General features: G+C 38.0%; 1 protein-coding gene across 5 annotated transcripts in view; it reads left to right on the top strand.

Annotated features, from left to right (window-relative positions):
• Window positions 1-2,978: 2,978 nt before the first annotated feature.
• The window catches only part of PIGG (phosphatidylinositol glycan anchor biosynthesis class G), a 104,082-nt gene continuing 87,062 nt past the window's right edge, over window positions 2,979-19,998 (top strand). For 4 of the 5 annotated variants that reach the window (XM_044680862.1, XM_044680863.1, XM_044680860.1 and 1 more), the window contains exons 1-5: window positions 2,979-3,126; window positions 7,687-7,892; window positions 15,241-15,450; window positions 16,445-16,633; window positions 17,588-17,729. In XM_044680862.1, coding sequence (XP_044536797.1) covers window positions 2,979-3,126; window positions 7,687-7,892; window positions 15,241-15,450; window positions 16,445-16,633; window positions 17,588-17,729 — 895 coding nt within the window. The remainder of the gene's footprint in view (window positions 3,127-7,686; window positions 7,893-15,240; window positions 15,451-16,444; window positions 16,634-17,587; window positions 17,730-19,998) is intronic. The other variant, XM_044680865.1, reaches the window with a different exon arrangement.

Genomic DNA, 19,998 nt, shown 5'->3' with positions numbered 1-19,998 from the left:
AGATATAGCAATAAGAGTAGAAAAAGAAATTGAAGGTATCAAAATAGGCAATGAGGAGACTAAGCTATCACTCTTTGCATATGATATGATGGCATACTTAGAGAATCAACTGGAGAACTAGTTGAAATAATGAATAACTTCAACAAAGCTGCAGGATATAAAATTAACACACATAAATCATCAGCATATATTACCAACAAAGACTGGCAGGAAGAGATAGGTATTCAATTTAAAATAATTGGAGACAAGATAAAATACTTACGAGTATGCCTGCCAAGACAAACCCACAAACTATATGAACACAATTACAAAATACCTTTCAGATCTAAATAAGAAACAGTAATTGCTCATGGGTAGGTCAAACCAATATAATAAAAATGACAATTATATCTAAATGAATTTATTCAGTGCCATACCAGTCAAACTACAAAAAATTATTTCATAGGAAAAAAATAAGAAAATTCATCTGGAAGAACAAAGGTCAACAATACCAAGAGAATCAATGAAAAAAATAAAGGAAAGCAGTAACAGATTTCAAACTATATTACAAAGTGATAATCATCAAAACAATTTGGTATTGGCCAAGAAGTAGAGTGTTGGATCAGTGGAAAAGATTAAGTACATAATACATAGTAGTAAATGACCATAGCAATCTATTGTTTGATAAACACAAAGATTCAAACTTTTGGGATAAGAACTCACTATTTGACAAATTTCTTGGAAAACTGGAAATAAGTTTGGCAGAAACTAGCTATAGGCCAACATCTTACACCACATACCAAGCTAAGGTCAAAATGGGTATATGACTTAGACATAAAAAGTGTTATTATAAGCAAATTAGGAACGCATAGAAAATTTCACCTGCCAGATCTGTGCATAAAGGGAAAATTTGTGTCCAAATAAGATATAGAGAGCATTACAGAATGAAAATGATTTTGTTTATACTAAATTTAAAAAAGATTTTGCACAACAAAACCAGTGCAGCCAGGATTAGAAAGAAAGCAGGAAACTGGGTGAACAAATTACATCAAGTTTCTTTGATAAAGGCCTCATTTCTCAAGTATATAGAAAACTGAGTCAAATTTAGAAAAATACAAGCCATTTTCCAATTGATAAATGTTCAAAGCATATGAACATGCAGTTTTCAGATGAAGGAATAAAAAAGCTATGGTCATGAAAAAATACTCTAAATCATTATTGATTAGAAAAATAAAAACATAAGCAACTCTGAGGTATTGCCTCACACCTATCAGAAATGATAAATTCTGGAGGGGATGAGGAAAAATATATATACTAATAAACTGTTGGAGTCATGAACTGGCCAAAGCATTCTGGAGAACAATTTGGAACTATACCCAAAGGGCTTTAAAAGTGTGTGTACCCTTTAACCCAGCAATACTACTATTGGGTTTATATCTAAAAAAAAAAAAAGGCCTTTTACCTACAAAAATGCCACTCTTTTTGTGGTGGCAAAGAATTGGAAATTTAGGGAATGCCCATCAATGGAACATGACTGAATGAATTGAGGTATATGATTGTAATGAATTACTATTGTGCTGCAGGAAATAATGATCTAGATAATTTCTGAAAAACCCAATAAGACTTATATGAACTGAAAATGAAGTGAACAGAACCAAAGAACATGATACACAGTAACAGCAATATTGTATGATGTTTAACTGTAAATGACTTAGATATTTTCAGCAATACAATGATTTAAGACACTTCAAAAGGACTTATTATTTAAAAAATTCTATCCATCTCCTGTTGAAGAACTGATGGGGCCCGAATACAAATTGAAACATACTTTTAAACTTTCATTTTTTTTTTGCAATGTGTGGCTAGGTTTTGCACGATTTCACATGTATAATCTATATCAAATTACTTGCCTTTTCAAGGAGTGGGGAAGAGAGGGATGGAGGGAAAGCATTAGAACTCCATTTAAAAAAATGTTAAAATTTTTTTACATGTAATTGAGAAAAAAGAAAAAAAAGTCCTTGTCTCCTAAAACAAAGATTAGAAGATTTAGAAAAAGATGTCAGGTGCATAGAAAGATCAGCTCTTGTCCTCTTTATATTACTATGTAGACTAGAAATGACTACTTCTATAACCTTGTACCAAGGCTCTCCTTTGTTTTTATATAGAACCCTCATCAAATTCCTTAGAAGTATAAAACAAACAAAAACTTAAAAAAACAAAAGAAAGCGATTCTTTTTTCAAGGATAGCTGAACATTGGTACCACTGGACTTTGTCAAGAGCAGGGGCCCCAAGCTTTAGAGAGATGGGAAAGAGAAAAAGATCGGTGGGCTGCAGAAGAATTTTAATAAGTTTATGGCCACAAGCTTTCTAGAGGCTAATTTTTCTTTTGAAGGGCTATTTGAGAAAGGTTTGGTCTTAAGAGTCTTAAAGATCTGACTTCACTTCATCTTTTGGTCTCCTAGGGAACTTTCGAAACCTGCAGTTATTAATGGAGGCAGCTAGGTGGCGCAGTGCCCAGCCTGGAGAACTAAGTTCAAATTCGACCTCAAATTCGAACACACTAACTTAGTTGTATGTCCCTGGGCAAGTCACTTAACCTTATTTGTCTGTTTCCTAATCTGTAAAATGAGTTAGAGAAGGCAATGGTAAACCACTTCAGTGTCTTTGACAAGAAAACCCCAAATGAGGTCACAAACAGGGTAACACAACTACAAAACCCAAATGCAGTCAGGTAGAGGGGAACACAACTCAACCAACTTAACAGGCGGAACTACTGGCCAACCAACTTCCGGCAGGAGTCCTAAGCCCCGCCCTCCGTCGACCGGGTACCAGTCACAGAGATCCCCGGGAACCCTCTCACGCGCGAGACCCGATGCAAGCGCGCATGCTCAATGTGTGGGACCGGCGTCTCCAAGTGCCGGAAGTGTGAACCTGCGGGCGGGCTCGAGCTCCAGCTGAGGCGGCCTCGGGCTCTGCGTGCCCGGGCACTCGCGCCGCTATGCGGCTGGGCTCTGGGGTCTTCGCCGCCTGCTGCGTGGTGATTGAGGTGCTCGGGGTCGCCGTCTTTCTCCGGGGTTTCTTCCCGGTGTCGTTGCGCCCTGTATCCCAGGTCCAGCCCCAGCCCCCTGCGCCGGAGCCCGCGGCAGGTACGGAGGCTGGGCCTCCTTCTCTTGATCCCCGGACCACGCTCCTCTCCCTGCTTCCCTTACTGCTGTCCCCCTCTGGAGACTCCCTCTGGTGATCCCTTGTACCTTTCATATAAGGGGTGGGATCTCCCCTTCATATTCTTTCGAAGATCCTCTCCCTTGCAGCTTCCTTCTTGTGCACTCAGTGTACACCTCAGGTGAGGGGGCCTCTCCTTCGTACCCTCCTCTCTATCTGTTCTCCTTACCCCCTCTTCCATACACCTTAGGCGAGGGACAGTCCCTCCCCTTTATACCTTTTCCCCTTATCTTCCCTCCTGTGCCTGCCACCTCAGATGAGGAGGGGTACTCTCCATTATATCCCACCCCTCTGTCTATATTTTGTGGCTCAGTGCACCTCAGGTGAGGGAGGGTTCTCCCTTTCATACCCCTCTCTAGGATTCTTCACTTCCTTCCCCTCCGCTTTGTTCTCTCTTCTGTGGGTTCCCCCCCCCCCATACATATCAGGTGAGAGGAGAGAATCCTCTCTGTCCCAGGCACCCTTTTTTGCCCTCTAGCTAAGGACTCTCACTACCTGGGGGTTGGGGAGATGATCAGATCAATTTTTTTAAACCCCTGGCCTTCTGTCCTAGAAACAATGCTGTGTAATGGTTCCAAGGCAGAAGAATGTTAAGGGCTAGGCAATGGGGAATTAGGCAATGGGGAATAAGTGACTTGCCCAGGGTCATACATCCAGGACTTGACTGAGGCCAAATATGACTCCTGTCTCTGGGCCTGGTTCTCAATTCATTGGACCACCTAGCTGCCCCTAGGGCAACTCAGAATCAACAGAACTTCTGGTCTGTTCTGCCCTTTTTGAGTCCTAGCCTTCAACACACACCCTTCCACAGTCCCTACTACAGCTGAGATTTCTCCAGAAAGGTTTTTCTGCTTTCCTGGATCAACCCAAAGATGCCTCCAAATTCATCTTTGCCCTCACCAGCACTCTGGCTGTGTGGCTGCTTCAGTTCAGCTATCAAAAATGTATCAAAGCTCTACTATGTGCAAGGCATGCTTCCATCTTTCTAGCACCCAATACCTTTACAAAGATGAATTTTTACTTCATGGTGTGAAGAGCATTGGAGAGCATTAAAGGCTTAATGGAGACAGGCACCAACCCATATGTAGACTATTCCTCCCATTTTAAATAAGGTCAGCTCTTTCCTTTACAGTTTCAAATATTTAGGGCTCTATGCCCACTAAGCACTAGGAGAAATAAAGTTGTTACACAGGCACATTTTACAACCTTGAGAGACATTAGTAATTGCATAGAGTCCAACAGTGTAATCCTTTTAGGACCTATGGAACTAGTTTCCCTAGTCCTGGAATTTAAACACTCTTACCCAACCCATATGCCCACTGGGGGGAAAAGACCTTTGCATACTGCTGTATTGGTTAATATTTTCCATTCCTTTATTGTCCAGCAGAGTATGGTCTCTACAATAACTTGGACAGTGAGCCTCAGTGGTTTGAATGCCATTTCTCCCACAAAGAAAGTATTTATAGCTTCTCCAAGTGATTTTTACAAGGATAGTGCTTCAAAACTTAAAATGACCTGCCTTAACCTGTTCCCTCAACCTTATTGGTATGAAACTTTACTCACTGGGATATTAATTGGAAAATAACTCTAAGTGCAGGTTTTTAAAAATCTCTTCAGAATCCTTGGATTGGATTGGAAGGTATATAAATATATATTTCTTCCTCCTTCCCATTAGCATGTCTTGGACGTATATTTTTCAACTGTCCTTCCCCCCTAAATGTGTGTAGCAGATGTAACATGTTCTTTGCAGAGGGAGAAGAGAATCATGAACTTTTCTTTCTGTCTAGACCTTTGTATCAAAACATCTTCCATTAATATGGGAGAAGATTCTCCATTTTATAGGTGATGCTTCTGATGATACACAGAGTTTCCTGAAACTTAGAGCATATAAAAAAACATGATATTGCTGTACTTTTACTGCTCATTGGTTTCTTGCAGACAGTTGAGTGACTGACCAAACACCTCCCCTAACCTTCCCAAAGCATCCCTTCACCAAACACATACAAACACTTTCAGAACTTTCACAGTCAGTAACATTCTGTGTGGTGAGTAGATAATAAGTAAAAAATGCTTGCTCCTATTTTACCCTTAATTTCTGATTCAGAGATATCAGATAAAAGGAGAGTCCTGATTTTAGATTCAGAAGATTTGAGTTTGAGTCAGACACATTATTACTTTAACTGTGCATTTACTTAGCCATTATGAGCTTCGGTTTTTTTTAATGGATCTAATAATCTACTCTTAAGCAGATGTGAAAAGTACTTTGTGAACTCTAAAGTACTGTGCAAAATGTGAGTAATCATAACAGTATTTGGCATCCCTAGGCCTTGTGTGTATGGTTGTTATCTAAATTCCTCTAGAACAGGCGTGTCAAGCACCTGGTCTTGTGGCTTCCAAAGAGTCCTGAACAAGATTAAAATGTAATTGGGAGATATTTAACAAAGGAAATAAAAATACAGTTCTCCCCCGGTTCACTTGTAGTATGGTACCTGTGTATCCTCTCCCATGGTTTACTGCAGCTCACTAAGCTTGGAGGACCAGGTAGAGTGACTTCCCACTTCTGTTGAACTCCTCCCAAACATCTATCCTTTTTTTTTTTTTTTAAACCCTTACCTTCTGTCTTGGAGTCAATACACAGTATTGACTCCAAGGCAGAAGAGTGGTAAGGGTAGGCAATGGGGGTCAAGTGACTTGCCCAGGGTCACACAGCTGGGAAGTGTCTGAGACCAGATTTGAACGTAGGACCTCCTGTCTCTAGGCCTGGCTCTCAATCCACCGAGATACCCAGCTGCCCCCATCCTCTGTTGTTGCATGTTGCCAGTTTCCAAAATTACTCTCTTTCCAATTCTACTATCAATTTTGAGTCAACCTCAGCATCGATACTGTGACGGCCAATGCTAAACATATGTAGGAATACAGTATCTTTTTTTTTAATCAGTGAAGTTTAATTTATTTTTATTTATACAGTACATGTGATTTCATAATCATTTAAAAAATAAAATATATTTTAACTGTATCCATTTTCTGTCTTTTTTTCATTAAGAGTACAGTATCTTTTTGATGGTAGAAGCTGGGGGAAACTATTTAGTCAAAGTACAGTTCCACTGATACCTTCTTTCTGGTTTGTTATAGTCCATGGGAACTGGCTTTCCTGCTCTCTATTAGCTACTACTGACTGTATGGGTCTTTCCAAACCTCATCTTCTTCATCCTGTTCCTGAGCAGGCAGGTAGACAGGCAGACACACCGACAGTCCATCTGTCCTCGTGAGAGTCTCTAGGATTTTTTTACCTTAGAGATTATATGGGATCAGAGGGTGGGGATGTCAATTTTCTCCATAGTTATAAATTTATTATGGCAAAGTCTTAGAAATCTCGTGGTAAAATTTAATATAGGGATCCCCTGAACTTTAAATGGAAAAAGGCCCTATTTCTTAGCTTTTTTCTTGACTTGTACTAATTTTTGTATTTGTTAGGATAGATCATGACCATTTCCTCCATCGCTCATATATCCTTTTCTCTTTTGATTCCCCCTTAAACCACCTTTCTACCAGTTCCTCTAGTAAGAAACAAAACACAAATGAGAGACTGTCTCAGTATCTTTCTGCTTCCCCTAGGAAAGACTTCTTTTGTCTTTTCCAAAGGTCACATATTCTATTTTCCCTACTGGAAATTTTTGCTTATAATATATTCTTTTATTTCTTCTCCTCCTCATCGTGAGTTATATTGGTTTTTGTTGCTTTTCCAGTATATTTTCTTTATGGCTGTCCATGCCTAGAATGATTTCCTTCACCTCTGCTCCTAAGAATCCCATTTCCTTCAAAATTGGGTTCACACTCTATCTTCCATATAAAACCTTAACTGATTTTTTTTAAACCTTTGTTTCCTTAGTGCTTAGCATAGTGCCTGGCACATAGTAGGAGCTTAATAAATGTTTGTTGGTTTGCCTTACCCTTTCTCCCCTTACTTGCTAGTGTCCTCTTTTCCTTAAATAACCTTGAATTTATATTATATATACTTATATGTGTATATCTTATCTCCAGTACAAGCTCCTTAAAGTAAGGACCTCTTTCATTTTTGTTTTTGAGTCATCGAGGCCTAGCACATTGCAAGACACTTAAAAATAATCCTTATTGATTGATTAATGTAAGCTGCATTAAATGTTTTTATAAGAAATATGTTGATAACCAGCTTTTCATCTTTTCTTGCCAGTAAAAGGTCTAGAGGTTATATTACTCTCTGGAAAGGTTCAAGTTCAATAGCAGAGCATATTTATCACGAGGTTCTATTGGGTATATGTAAATGTTGGATTAGAGACTTTTGAACCAGTTTTGTTCAAAATATGTTATATTACTACAGTACTCTTTAGCAAATATCTTATAATTTTGTAGTAGACTTTAGTATATTTTTAATGTTAAATATTCAACAATTTTCTGTCAAGAGAGATTAAAATTCTTTTCTTTTTCCTTTTTTAAATACTTTGTAGGAACAAGTTCCAACTGGACCCAGCTCCCACCTGCTATCTTCAGAAAAGTTATTATAATGCTGGTAGACGCCTTGAGAGATGATTTTGTGTTTGGATCAAAGGGTGTACAATTCATGCCTTATACAACATATCTTATGGAAAAAGGATTTGCTTATAATTTTATAGCAGAAGCAAAGCCTCCTACAGTCACTATGCCTCGAATAAAGGTAAATAGTTTGATATGATGTTCTGTAACCTGGTTTAACTACCTTGGTAGTTCAGAGTGACTCTGGATGTCCTTGGCATCCATACTTATTGGAGGCAGCTGAGTAGCTCAGTGGATTGAGAGCCAGGCCTAGAGATGGGAGGTCCTAGGTTCAAATCTGGCCTCAGATACTTCCCAGCTCTGTGACCCTTGGCAAGCCATTTAGCCCCCATTGCCTAGCCCTTACCAGTCTTCTGCCTTGGAACCAATACATAGTATTGATTCCAAGATGCAAGGTAAGGATTTAAAAAAAAAAAAAAAAAAAGGAAGAAATCATACTGCCTTTATTCCTTCCCACTCTGTGGAAATAAATTTAGGGCTTGAGAGTAATGCAGTTAATGATCTGGAAATGTCTCTAGTAATGTATTCTTGGGACCTTGATATTATTACACTTGTTAGGCAGTAACAATCTGTATTTACATGATGAGTCAACAGGAAGGACACTTTGGAATCTTCTGGGGATCTACACCATTTTCAGTCTGATGGAGGAAAGAGCTTTAGCTTTATTATTCAATAAGATTTCTCTTATGGTATTCTATACTCACTAGAATGCTTAATATTTATAGTCAAGAAATTTAAAGAATCATTTCGGTTTAGAACCAAAATGGATCTTGGAGGAAGCTCTGTCCATCTACATTATCTTTACATTTGAGGGAGTACACCCCTGGAGAGAAGGTGGTGATGAGAGAGCTAGAACTAAAGGAGGTTAGTTGGTTCATTCATCCAAAGTTTAGCCAAAGCTGTCTGAATACAGAGAGCACTGTGATAGCTACTGGAGCTGATACCTGGTGTAACTAAGATGTCCATGAACTTGAAATTACACTCTACTAGGAGATAAGACATGAAGAGATAACTATGAGACCAAATACTGTGTGTCCCAAAAGTCTTAGTGCACCATTACCCCTTAATAACTGGCATTTCATCCTTTTCTTTCCTAAACTTTATTAACTTAAAAAGGCACTAAGATAAATAAGGGCATTAGAAATGTATAAACAATGTGTTAGTGACCCATCGAGGATCAGAGCTGATCATTAATGAAGTGTTATTTCATTTGAGTTTAAAGGATATTTAGGAGAAGAATTAGAAGGGGAAGATATTCCTCAAATAAAATTTACTGTGGAGCCAAAGAAAAAGAATGTAGGGCATGCTGGTAGGGCAGAGGAGAATGTATTGTGGAAGGGAGGAATGGAAAGTCATCTCATTTATTGAAATTTGCTGGTTGAATTATGCTATGAGATAAGGAAAGAGTGATATGTGTTGTGTTTGTGGAGGAGATGCTAGATTGGTGGGGAGAGCCTTGAGTGTTAGGCAAAGAAGTTACTTATTTGATAGGTCATAGGAAGACACTGAAGATGATTGAGTCCAGGAGTAACATGACCATATCTGTGAGTTCTTTGGTATCTCCAACTGTGCCATTAATAGAACCTTGTGGAGCCCTTTCTCTGAGGGGTTCAGGGTCAGGGTGAATTGCCAGCAAAGAAAATTGATATGGGTTAGATAGAGAGGTAACCAGAGAGCCCCCAGAGTGGCTCCTTAGTGAAACTATCACAGGAAGGAATATTCAGTCTAGGAGGCCGTAAAAGAGTTATTGGTGACATTAAAAAGAACAATTTTTAAAACATTTATTAATATTCATTTTTAACATGGTTACATGCTTCATGCCCCTACCTTCCCCTTCACCCCCCGCTCTCCCCCCACCCATGGCCGACGCACATTTCCATTGGTTGTAACATGTGTCCTTGTTCAGGGCCTATTTCCGAATTGTTGATAGTTGCGTTGGTGTGGTTGTTTCAAGTCTACATCCCCAATCATGTCCGCCTCAACCCATGCGTTCAAGCAATTGTTTATCTTCTATGTTTCCTCTCCTGTAGTTCTTCCTCTGAATGTGAGTAGCGTTCTTTACCATAAATCCCTCAGAGCTGTCTTGTGTCATTGCTTTCTGCTGGTATAGAAAGAAGTCCATTACATTCGATTTTACCACAGTATATCAGACTCTGTGTATAGTGTTCTTCTGGCTCTGCTCCTTTCGCTCTGCATCATTTCCTGGAGGTCTTTCCGAATCACATGGAATTCCTCCAGTTTATTATTCCTTTTAGCACAATAGTATTCCATCACCAGCATATACCACAATTTGTTCAGCAATTCCCCAATTGAAGGACATACCCTCCTTTTCCAATTTGTTGCCACCACAAAAGCGCAGCTATAAATATTTTCGTACAAGTCTGTTTATCTATGATCTCTTTGGGGTACAAACCCAGCAATGGTATGGCTGGATCAAAGGGCAGGCATTCTTTTATAGCCCTTTGAGCATGATTCCAAATTGCCAGCCAGAATGGCTGGATCAGTTCACAACTCCACCAGCAATGCATCAATGTCCCAATTTTGCCACATCCCCTCCAACATTCATTAGTCTCCCCTTCTTTCATTTTAGCCAATCTGCTAGGTGTGAGGTGATACCTCAGAGTTGTTTTGATTTGCATTTCTCTAATTATTAGAGATTTAGTACACTTTCTCATGTGCTTATTGATACTTTTGATTTCTTTACCTGAAAATTGCCTATTCATGTCTCTTGCCCATTTTTCAATTGGAGAATGGCTTGATTTTTTATGCAATTGATTTAACTCCTTGTATATTTGAGTAATTAGACCCCTGTCAGAGTTTTTTGTTATAAAGATTTTTTCCCAATTTGTTGTTTCCCTTCTGATTTTGACTACATTGTTTTTGTTTGTACAAAAGCTTTTTAGTTTAATATAATCAAAACCATTTAATTTACATTTTGTAATTTTCTCTTACGCTTGCTTGGTTTTAAAGTCTTTCCTTTCCCAGAGATCTGACAGGTATACTATTTTGTGTTCACTTAACTTATTTATAGTTTCCCTCTTTATATTCAAGTCCTTCACCCATTCTGAATTTATCTTGGTGTAGGGTGTGAGATGATCTAAACCTAATCTCTCCCATATTGTTTTCCAAATTTCCCAGCAGTTTTTGTCAAATAGTGAATTCATGTTCCAAAAGTTGGGCTCTTTGGGTTTATCATACACTGTCTTGCTGATGTCATTTACCCCAAGACTATTCCACTGATCCTCCCTTCTGTCTCTTAGCTAGTACCATATTGTTTTGATGACTGCTGCTTTATAGTATAGTTTAATATCTGGTACTGCTAGGCCCCCTTCCTCACATTTTTTTTTCATTATTTCCCTTGATATTCTTGATCTTTTGTTATTCCAAATAAAATTTGTTATAGTTTTTCCTAATTCAGTAAAGAAGTTTTTTGGTAGTTTGATAGGTATGGCGCTAAATAGGTAAATTAATTTGGGTAGAATGGTCATTTTTATTTTGTTAGCTCGTCCTACCCATGAGCAATCAATGGCTTTCCAATTGTTTAGATCCAGTTTTATTTGTTTGGAAAGTGTTTTGTAGTTGTTTTTGTATAATTGCTGTGTTTGTTTTGGTAGATAGATTCCTAAGTATTTTATATTGTCTAGGGTGATTTTTAAATGGTGTTCCTCTTTCTACCTCTTGCTGCTCTAATGTGTTGGAAATATGTAGAAATGCTAATGATTTATGTGCATTTATTTTGTATCCTGCAACTTTGCTAAAGTTGTTGATTATTTCTACAAGCTTCTTAGTTGATTCTCTAGGATTTTTTAAGTAATACCATCATATCATCTGCAAAGAGTGATAGCTTAGTCTCCTCATTGCCTATTTTGATACCTTCAATTTCTTTTTCTTCTCTAATTGCTACTGCTAGTGTTTCTAGTACAATGTTAAATAATAGAGGTGATAATGGGCATCCTTTTTTCACTCCTGATCTTATTGGGAAGGCTTCTAATTTATCCCCATTATTGTATATGATTCTTGTTGATGGTTTTAGGTATATACTGTTTATTATTTTTAGGAAAGGTCCTTCTATTCCTATACTTTTCAGTGTTTTCAATAGGAATGGATGCTGTATTTTGTCAAAGGCTTTTTCAGCATCTATTGAGACAATCATGTGATTTTTGTTTGTTAGACTGTTGATATGGTCAATTATGTGGATGGTTTTCCTAATGTTGAACCATCCTTGCATTCCTGGTATAAATCCCACCTGATCATGGTGGATGATCTTCTTAATTACTTGCTGGAGTCTCTTTGCTAGTATTCTATTTAAGAGTTTTGCAACTATGTTCATTAGGGAGATTGGTCTGTAGTTTTCTTTCTCTGTTTTTGATCTACCTGGCTTTGGAATCAGTACCATATTTGTGTCATAAAAGGAATTTGGTAGGACTCCTTCTTTGTTTATCATATCAAATAATTTGTATAGTATTGGGATTAGTTGCTCTTTGAATGTCTGATAGAATTCACTTGTGAATCCATCAGGCCCTGGCGATTTTTTCTTAGAGAGTTTTTTGATGGCTTGTTCAATTTCTTTTTCTGATATGGGATTATTTAGGTATTCTATTTCTTCTGCTGTTAATCTAGGCAATTTATATTTTTGTAAATATTCGTCCATATCTCCTAAATTGTTATATTTATTGCCATATAATTGGGCGAAATAGTTTTTAATGATTGCCTTAATTTCCCCTTCATTAGAGGTGAGGTCTCCCTTTTCATCTTTGATACTGTCAATTTGATTTTCTTCTGTCCTTTTTTTAATTAGATTGACCAGTACTTTGTCTATTTTATCTGTTTTTTCAAAGTACCAGCTTCTAGTCTTATTTATTAATTCAATAGTTCTTTTACTTTTGATTTTATTAATTTCTCCCTTGATTTTTAGTATTTCTAATTTAGTTTTCATCTGGGGATTTTTAATTTGCTCACTTTCTAGTTTTTTGAGTTGCATGCCCAATTCATTAATCTCTGCCCTCCCTAATTTGTTAATATATGTACTCAAGGATATAAATTTTCCCCTCAGTACTGCCTTAGCTGCATCCCACAGAGCATTTGGTAGGATGTCTCATCATTGTCATTCTCTTCAATGAAATTGTTGATTGTTTCTATGATTTCTTCTTTGACTGATTGGTTTTGTAGAATCATATTATTTAATTTCCAATTAGTTTTTGATTTGCCTGTCCAGGTGCCCCTATTAATTATTATTTTTATTGCGTTATGATCTGAGAAGGTTACATTTATTATATCTGCTCTTTTGCATTTTGTTTGCACTGTTTCTATGCCCTATTACATGGTCAATCTTTGTTAATGTACCATGTGCAGCTGAAAAGGTGTTTTTCTTTTTGTCCCTATTTATTTTTCTCCACATATCAATTAAATCTAATTTTTCTAGGACTTCATTCACCTTTTACCTCTTTCTTATTTATTTATCTAGATCTGAAAGAGGAATATTTAGATCTCCCACTAGTATGGTTTTACTATCTATTTCCTTCTTGAGCTCTGCCAGTTTCTCCTTTATGAATTTGGATGCTATGCCACTTGGTGCGTACATATTGAGCTGTGCTATTTCCTCATTGTTTATACTGCCTTTAATCAGGATGTAATAACCTTCCCTGTCTTTTTTAATCATATCTATTTTTACTTTGGCTTTGTCAGAAATCATAATAGCCACTCCTGCCTTCTTTTTCTCATTTGACGCCCAAAAGATTTTGCTCAAGCCCTTAACCTTAAACTTGTGTATGTTCACCCTCCTCATATGTGTTTCTTGTAGGCAACATATGGTAGGATTTTGGTTTCTAATCCACTCTGCTATTTGCTTCTGTTTTATGAGTGAGTCCATCCCATTCACATTCAGAGTTATAATGATCAGTTGTGCATTCACTGACATTTTTGTATCCTCCCCTAGTCCTACCCCTTCTTCTTACACTATTTCCTTTTAAACCAGTGGTTTGCTTTAAGCTGGTATCCCTTATCCCCTCCCTTGATTAACTTCCCTTTTTACCCCCTCCCTTATTATTCCCCTCTTTTTATTTTTAAAGGCCTAATGAATTCCCTCCTCCTTCTTCTCCCCTCCCTTTTTTGACCTCCCCACTCCCCTGCTCCCCTTGGTTTATTCCTTCTGACTTTCTCAGTAGGGTTAGATAGAGTTTTATTTCCCAATGGATAATGTAGCTACTCTTCCCTCTCCGGGTTGATTACACTGAGAGTAAGGCTTTGCTTATACCTATTTTAAGGAGTGAATGTGGAATGGCAGAAATAACATTAGGTTACACGTTAGAAGAATGGATTCTAGTCCTCTTTGCCATTAGAACTAACTGATTTTCAATAATGAATTACCACCATTGATCTCAGTTTTTTATATGTACAGTAAAGTGAGATGCTCAGACTAGTTGTTTTCTAAGCTTCCTGCTGTCGCATTAATCTATAATTCTATGACTTGCAGCATTTAAAAATATTTTATGCAATTATAGATGTTTATATTTGTGAGTTGTGTTTTTTAATGACTTTTTAATAATTTATTTGTTTCTCAGGCCTTCAATTTAGTGCAACAAACAGATGTTTGAATGCTTTCTGTGGTTAGAGTGGGCTGTTATATATTTCCTGTCTTCAGAGAGTCTTCTGTTATACTCTTTTGGGGGGGAAGATATATACATAAAACTTTGATATACAATAATATGTCATAAATACTTTGAAGAAGCTCAAAACTAAATGCTTATGTGAGTCTGGAGGATGATGTGGTCATTATAGGATAAATTAGGAAAGGCTTTCTGTGAGAAATGGCTTTTGAACTAAGATTTAAATGATAGGTAGGGAAGCAGCTAGGTGGCTGGCTCAGTGGATTGAGATCCAGGCTTAGAGACGGGAGGTCCTAAATCAGTAATGGTGAACCTTTTAGAGATGGAGTGCTGCTGTCCCGCTCTCTCCCCAAACCAAGTGCCATGCCCACCCTGCCCAGAGATTTAGTGCCTCTCACTACCCCCTCACTTTGCCCCTTTAACCCAGACAGGGGAGTGACGAAACACTCCCATTGGGCTGCTAGGCAGAGAGGTGAGTGATGAGAGGCATGTGTTGAGAGGGGAAGGGAAGCGGCCTAGACTTCATACTCAGTTTAACATGACTTAGCTATAAGACTCATGTCCCTAGTCTGAAACTTATTTTTACCTGTTTGAAAAGGGAGGAGAGGGTTGGACAAGATAATCTTTTTTTCCACTCGCGAAGCAATATAATATGTTGTAAAAATCATGGGTTACTTAACCTCTTAGGGGCCTCATTTTCCTCATCTATAAAATGAGATTGATGACTTGCCCACCCACTTCCCAGGATAGTTGTGAAGAAAGCCTGGTTGAATCTAACATTGTTTTATAAATGTTTCCTAATATTATCTGTCACTGAGAGTCCATGATTTTGTGACTAATTTTTAAATGTTTCCTCTTCCACAGGCTCTAATGACAGGAAGCATCCCTGGCTTTATTGATGTTGTTATGAACTTTAATTCTCCTGTGTTGCTAGAAGACAATCTCATTGGGCAGGCAAAAGCAGCTGGGAAAAGAGTAATCTTTTATGGAGATGACACATGGATTAAGTTATTCCCAAAGCATTTTGTGGAATATGATGGTACAACCTCTTTTTTTGTGCCAGATTTTAAAGAGGTAAGGGATTTGATAAAGTAAGTTAGTATATATTAACATATTAAGGACTCATCATTTCTTCAGTGCGAGTTCTCCCTCTGCTCATGTAGACCTTAAGCTCTTTACAACTTAATAGACATTTTTTTTGGCTAAAAATTTCATTAGCCAATGATTAGCGTATTTGTGAGCCTCTCAGTTAGCTAGATTGGTCCTTGGACAACAGACACCCTCAGACACTTATTTTGTGACCCTAGACAATACACTTAACCAATATCTGCCTCAGTTTCCTCATCTTTAAAATTGAGACAATTCTTACTTCTCAGGGTTGTTGTGAGGATCAAATGAGATAATATTTGTAAGGTGCTTAGTACAGTGCCTGGCACATACTAGTTGCTATAAAATACTATTATTATTATTATTATTATTGCTAATAATAATCATTGTTCCTTTCCTATGTAAGTAGGAGTTTGGGGACCTAATTATTCTTTGACTTGTATCCTATGAGATAATAATAATGATAATTATAATAGTAGCATTTGTATAACACTTTGAGGTTTGCACAGCATTTTATGTATGTTTATTTGATCCTCACAACAACCTGTTGATGCAGTTGCTATTAATATCTCCATTTTCCAGATGAGAGAACTGAGGCTAATAGAGGTTAAATGACTTGCCCAGAATTCAAACTCAGGTGTTCCTGACTCCAGGTTAGATTTACTTGAAACCAACTGCCTATTTTTTGCTTTAATTTCTAAGATAAAATAAAAGATTGTTGTTATTTCTGGCTTTCATGGGTAAATCATTTCACTTGAAACTGAAAACTACAAAAGGCTGAAAGTCTCTCATTCTTTTGACCTTTGACACTATTTACAATACTGTTGTATTAGGAGAGAAAAACCTGCTTTAGCAGTATAATTCAGCCCATTATGTAATTTTCATCCAATTCATCCAGTGGGGAAAAGGAATAAAGAAAACTAGATGAGCTACTAAAGGTACTTTTTCCTTCCTTCTAAAGGTTGATGATAATGTTACAAGGCATTTGGATACTGTATTAAAAAGAGAAGACTGGGATATACTAATACTTCACTACCTAGGATTGGATCATATTGGTCACTTGACTGGGCCACATAGTTCTCTGATAGGACCAAAGCTTAAAGAGATGGATTATATTTTAAAGAAGATCCACATATCGTTGTTGTCCAAGGTGAGCTATTTTAGTGGGCATTGTTCTGGTTGTGATAGATTTCTTTCCTTTATTGTTTGTTTTCTAGAACAAAGAGAATAAGAAATCTTTTTTTTTCACATTTTGCCTATCTAGGCACATGCTCTTTAGGTAAAAATTAATATTCCTGAGCCTTATTATATTTTCAGATAGAATTTGTGCCATGTACATAGGAGGTGTTCAAAAACCATGAGGAGCAGCTAGGTAGCACATTAGAAAGAGGGCCAGGCCTGGAGTTGGGAGAACCTGGGTTCAAATGTGGCCTCAAACACTTTTGACCCAATACAGAGAAGCTCCTTAAGATGGCTACTCCCTTTTGCATTAATATATGAATATCATCAGATTGCTCCAATACCCATGCCAATATAGGAGTACTATCTTTTCTGCTCCCACACACATTGTATGCTAATGCTTTTCTATTTCTGAGTACTTCCATTGCTCCTATGTAATCATTGAACCACCTAGGACAGAACTTTAGAGATTGCATGCCCCAGGCTGCACCTTCAGGTCACCTTTGAGCCCCCCACATTAACCCTAGACAGTGGAGGTAGGAAGTGTTTGCATTGGGCTCATGGACAGAGGGGTGGGACATGTGAAAATTGTCCTCAGGTGAGGTGGAGAGGAGGAATGGAGCAGCCCCCTCTGGCACGGTGGGGCATGCATGCCATGTCTTTGCCAACATGGACCTAGGACATATTTTCTCATAACTTTGACTCCTGTGCTGTTTTCAACAGGTATTGATCAGAAGTTCTTTAGAGATTATAAAGATCAGAGTTGGAGAGCTCTGAAATAGCTGTGGATAATAAGGAATCCCAAAGGCCTTCTCCTGTCCCAGTGTATCATGTATGTTACAGTACTGAGAGGCAAAGGATTCTAGAATATATAAAAGCCCTTCAGTTTGTTATGCACTTGAGAAATTTGTCCTTTTAATTGTAGGAAAAAGAGGCTTCTTTGCCTCATTTATTGGTCCTTTGTGGAGATCATGGGATGTCTGAAGCAGGAGGCCATGGAGCCTCTTCGGTAGAGGAAGTGAGCACACCTCTGCTTTTGATCAGCTCTGCATTTCACAGGAAAATGGGTATGAACTTTGAAGTTGTTTTTTTTAATTGGTTAAATTTATAGTACTGCATCTATATACCACCCTCTATAGATCTTCATTCCTCCAGGACTATTACAATTATCCTTTGCATCCCTACCTGATTAATCTTCCTTAAGCATAGCCTTGATTATATATGTCTGCTCTTCCCCAAAGCTTGCAGTGGCTCCTTATTGCCTACAAGGGAAACTTTAGTCTAGTTTCTTGGCTCTTAATGATATATAGCCTTCCTGCCCTTTCTAATACCTTGTCTCATACTGTTCCCCACCACATACTCTTTGTTGCAAACAAAGAAGATAATTACTATTTTCCATACATCTCCATTTGTCCCTTATTCATTCAGATTTCTGTCTCTATGCCTTTACTTATGACAGTTCTTGGATGTGGAATTTCCTCTAAGATCCCAGTTCAAATGCTTTTCCTCCCCACTCTTTCCTGTTTACCTGCCTTAATCCTCATGTAGCTCTTTGTCGTGCCTTTCACCTAATGTGTCTGCAGTAAGGCTTTTTGTGTATTTAATGTAAGCTAGATGAAAGCATGGATAATACTCGATCTGGACATTGTATCTCCTTAAGTAGTTTCCACGGTGTTATGCATATGGTAGGCCAAACTGAATTCAGTTGATATTTTTTTTGGTCACGCTGGACCTGAGAATTGGGGGTCAGGACTTAGAATCTTTTCCTAGAGTCTGAAAAGCTTTAAGGACCAGAAGTATTCATAGAAGTGCTACTTTGGAAAGAATACTTGCTCAGGAGTCAGAGGATCTGGATTTAAATCCTACCTCTGACTCCAACTAACTTCTTGAGCAAGACATTTAACCTCTCTGGGCTCAGATTTCCTCAATTGTAAAATCGAAGGGGTTGGACTAGGACTCTGAGGTCCTTCCCAGCCCTTAATCTGTGATCTTATGGTCCTGAGTGTGTAATATTTGAAAATTATTGCTAAGAATAGAAAGAGATATGGACAAGATTTGCATAGCCTAAACAGACATGGAGGGTTTCGATCAGCATCATTAGAAAAATCCAGTTTCTTTCTGCAGTCACTGATCCACTAAAGTAGCTGTATTTATTATAGATATTATGGGACACCCAAGGATTACTAAGCAGCTTATTTAAGTTAGAAGGGGAAAGGAATAGTCCATTATATGGGAAATTACCCATTATCTAGAGCTGAATTTTTTTTAAACCCTTATCTTCTATCTTAGAACCATTACTGTGTATTGGTTCTAAGGCGGAAGAGAGGTAAAGGCTAGGCAATGGGGGTTAAGTGACTTGCCCAGGGTCACACAGCTAGGAAGTGTCTGAGGTTAGATTTGAACCTAGGACCTCCCGTCTCTAGGCCTGGCTCTCAATCCACTGAGCCACCCAGCTGCCTCCTTAGAGCTGAATTTTTTTAAATGATGTTAGCTGACCTGAGTTAACTAGGTCACCAGAGATCATAGGAGACACTAAAGGACTGGGTTGACTGTTGGAGTCCTTTGTAGTCTCCTAATCAGTGCAGATTGGTTGTGGATAGGTACCTTCTTTTTCCTGTAGTGTTCTTCGAGTTTACATTCTAATTTATTCTCCAGCTGTGGTCTTAGCAGGACTATGACTGGCTTAATTAAAAGGGGTTATAGGTAAATTGGCACCATGTTAAGAGGGTAAGAATTGTTTTAACCTTCACACAAAGGGAATATGGAATTAAAAGAATTGAGCACAAGTTTCTTGTGATGAAATGATATTTCTCTTACTATTGATGGAAAGATGAATAAGATTTTTTTTTTGAAATTGGTTTAAATATTGGATACATAGTGTTATTAGTAAAGAGGGATTCCTCTGCAGAAATCTCCTTCTGATGCCTCACTCTGGCATATTGGGGAGCCTGAGTTGTCAGAGACGCCCAGGAGCATGCTAACTCTGGCAAGTTTTATCAATCTAGAAAATTATTGAATTATAGTCCTGGCAATAAATTACCAACTGACTGGGGATCAGCCTACATAGAGATGTTCAGCAGCCAGCAGATTGACTATTAGGAAATGATCAATTCTTTGGCCTTGGCAAACTGAAACAAAGAATATAAAATAGTTCTTAGTGTCACCTTTGTTATGAGTAAGATTAGATTAGCTGGTTATTAGGTATTGATTATATATTGATTAGGAAGTACCTAGCAGGAAGGAGCTAGAGCTGGGAATTCCAAGATGGAATGAAGGAGGAGGAAGTCTGTCTGTGTCCTGTGTGTGGACTCCATTAGTGGTGGGCAAAACTGTTGC

The sequence above is a fragment of the Gracilinanus agilis genome, chromosome 6, assembly GCF_016433145.1.
Source record: "Gracilinanus agilis isolate LMUSP501 chromosome 6, AgileGrace, whole genome shotgun sequence".
Taxonomy (NCBI): domain Eukaryota; kingdom Metazoa; phylum Chordata; class Mammalia; order Didelphimorphia; family Didelphidae; genus Gracilinanus; species Gracilinanus agilis.
This window is presented reverse-complemented; position numbering and strand designations above follow the sequence as displayed.